A 1,112-nucleotide genomic window follows, 5' to 3' on the forward strand; every position below is an offset into this window, starting at 1 on the left:
GAGGAGAATTTAAAAAAAAAAAAAAAATGTGGGAGAAAAAAAAAATTGAGGTATTTTAAAAAAAAAAAAAAAAAAAAAAAAAGACACAACTGAAAATGGTAGATTTACAAATAAATATTCTTCACACATTTTAAAACAGAAAAATCAATAAAACGAAATTAAATTTAAAAAACGTAAAAAAAAAAACACGAATTAATAAGAAGTCAATTAAAAATAATGTTCTGGATTTTGATTTGTGATAAAAGTGCCAAATTTGCAGTTTACCGTTTCGCACTGTGCCGAACAAAACAATTATCTAATTATTATCCAACTTTTTTTTTTTTTTTTTTGTATTAATTTGAATTACAGGGATGTGAATTCAAGGTGAATTTAACTTGGGAATAGTTTGCTTTTACGCATTGCCTTGCTATGACAGGCAATTTACAACTCCCGTTATAATTAGCTATTTTGATTAGCTACTTTTGTCGCGTTGAGGTAGAAAAAAAAACTTTTTTAAAGCAACACAGGCCTCAAGAGAAAGGAAGGTCAAATGTATAATAATAATAATAATAATAATAATAATAATAATAATAATAATAACTTTTTCTTACCCAACATTTTGCTGAGCTCTGCATTGTGCAGGTCTGGGTTTTGAACCGCCAGCCGTTTGCGCTCGTCTTTGGCCCAGACCATGAACGCGTTCATGGGCCGCCTGATCCGCGGCTCCGGCGTCTTGTCCACGGGGGTCCTGTGCGAGACATGCGCGTCAGGGACATCTCCGTCTCCCGGAGGACAGTCGAAGGACTCCGGCCACGACGAGTACGCGCTGATGAGAGCAGCCATCTGAAGCGCGCTCTCTCCTCTCCAAACTTAAGAAGCGCGTCTGAGACTCTTAACGAAGTTGTGCGCTTTCTTTCTGTCTGTCTGCCTGCCGCCTGACTTAAAGCTGTGAAAAACTACAAAAAATAAAAAACAAAACAAAACAAAACAAGACAGACTTTTCACATTAAATTATTCCTGTGTTGCTTCAAGCTCTAGCTCAACCTGAATGCCTGAACAGATTTCAGGAGAACGCACAGATGCGCACATACAGCTGCTCCTCCATGTGGGTTATGATTCGGTCTTTCCTGCTG

General features: G+C 37.3%; 1 protein-coding gene across 1 annotated transcript in view; it reads right to left on the reverse strand.

The window, feature by feature from the left end:
* Nucleotides 1–1,112, reverse strand: part of sox7 (SRY-box transcription factor 7) — a 6,518-nt gene extending 5,406 nt beyond the window's left edge. The window contains exon 1 of the mRNA XM_015052325.1: nt 591–1,112. Coding sequence (XP_014907811.1) covers nt 591–822 — 232 coding nt within the window. The 5' untranslated portion in view covers nt 823–1,112. The remainder of the gene's footprint in view (nt 1–590) is intronic.

The sequence above is a fragment of the Poecilia latipinna genome, unplaced genomic scaffold, assembly GCF_001443285.1.
Source record: "Poecilia latipinna isolate Pla-1442-1.1 unplaced genomic scaffold, P_latipinna-1.0 Scaffold1101, whole genome shotgun sequence".
Taxonomy (NCBI): Eukaryota; Metazoa; Chordata; class Actinopteri; order Cyprinodontiformes; family Poeciliidae; genus Poecilia; species Poecilia latipinna.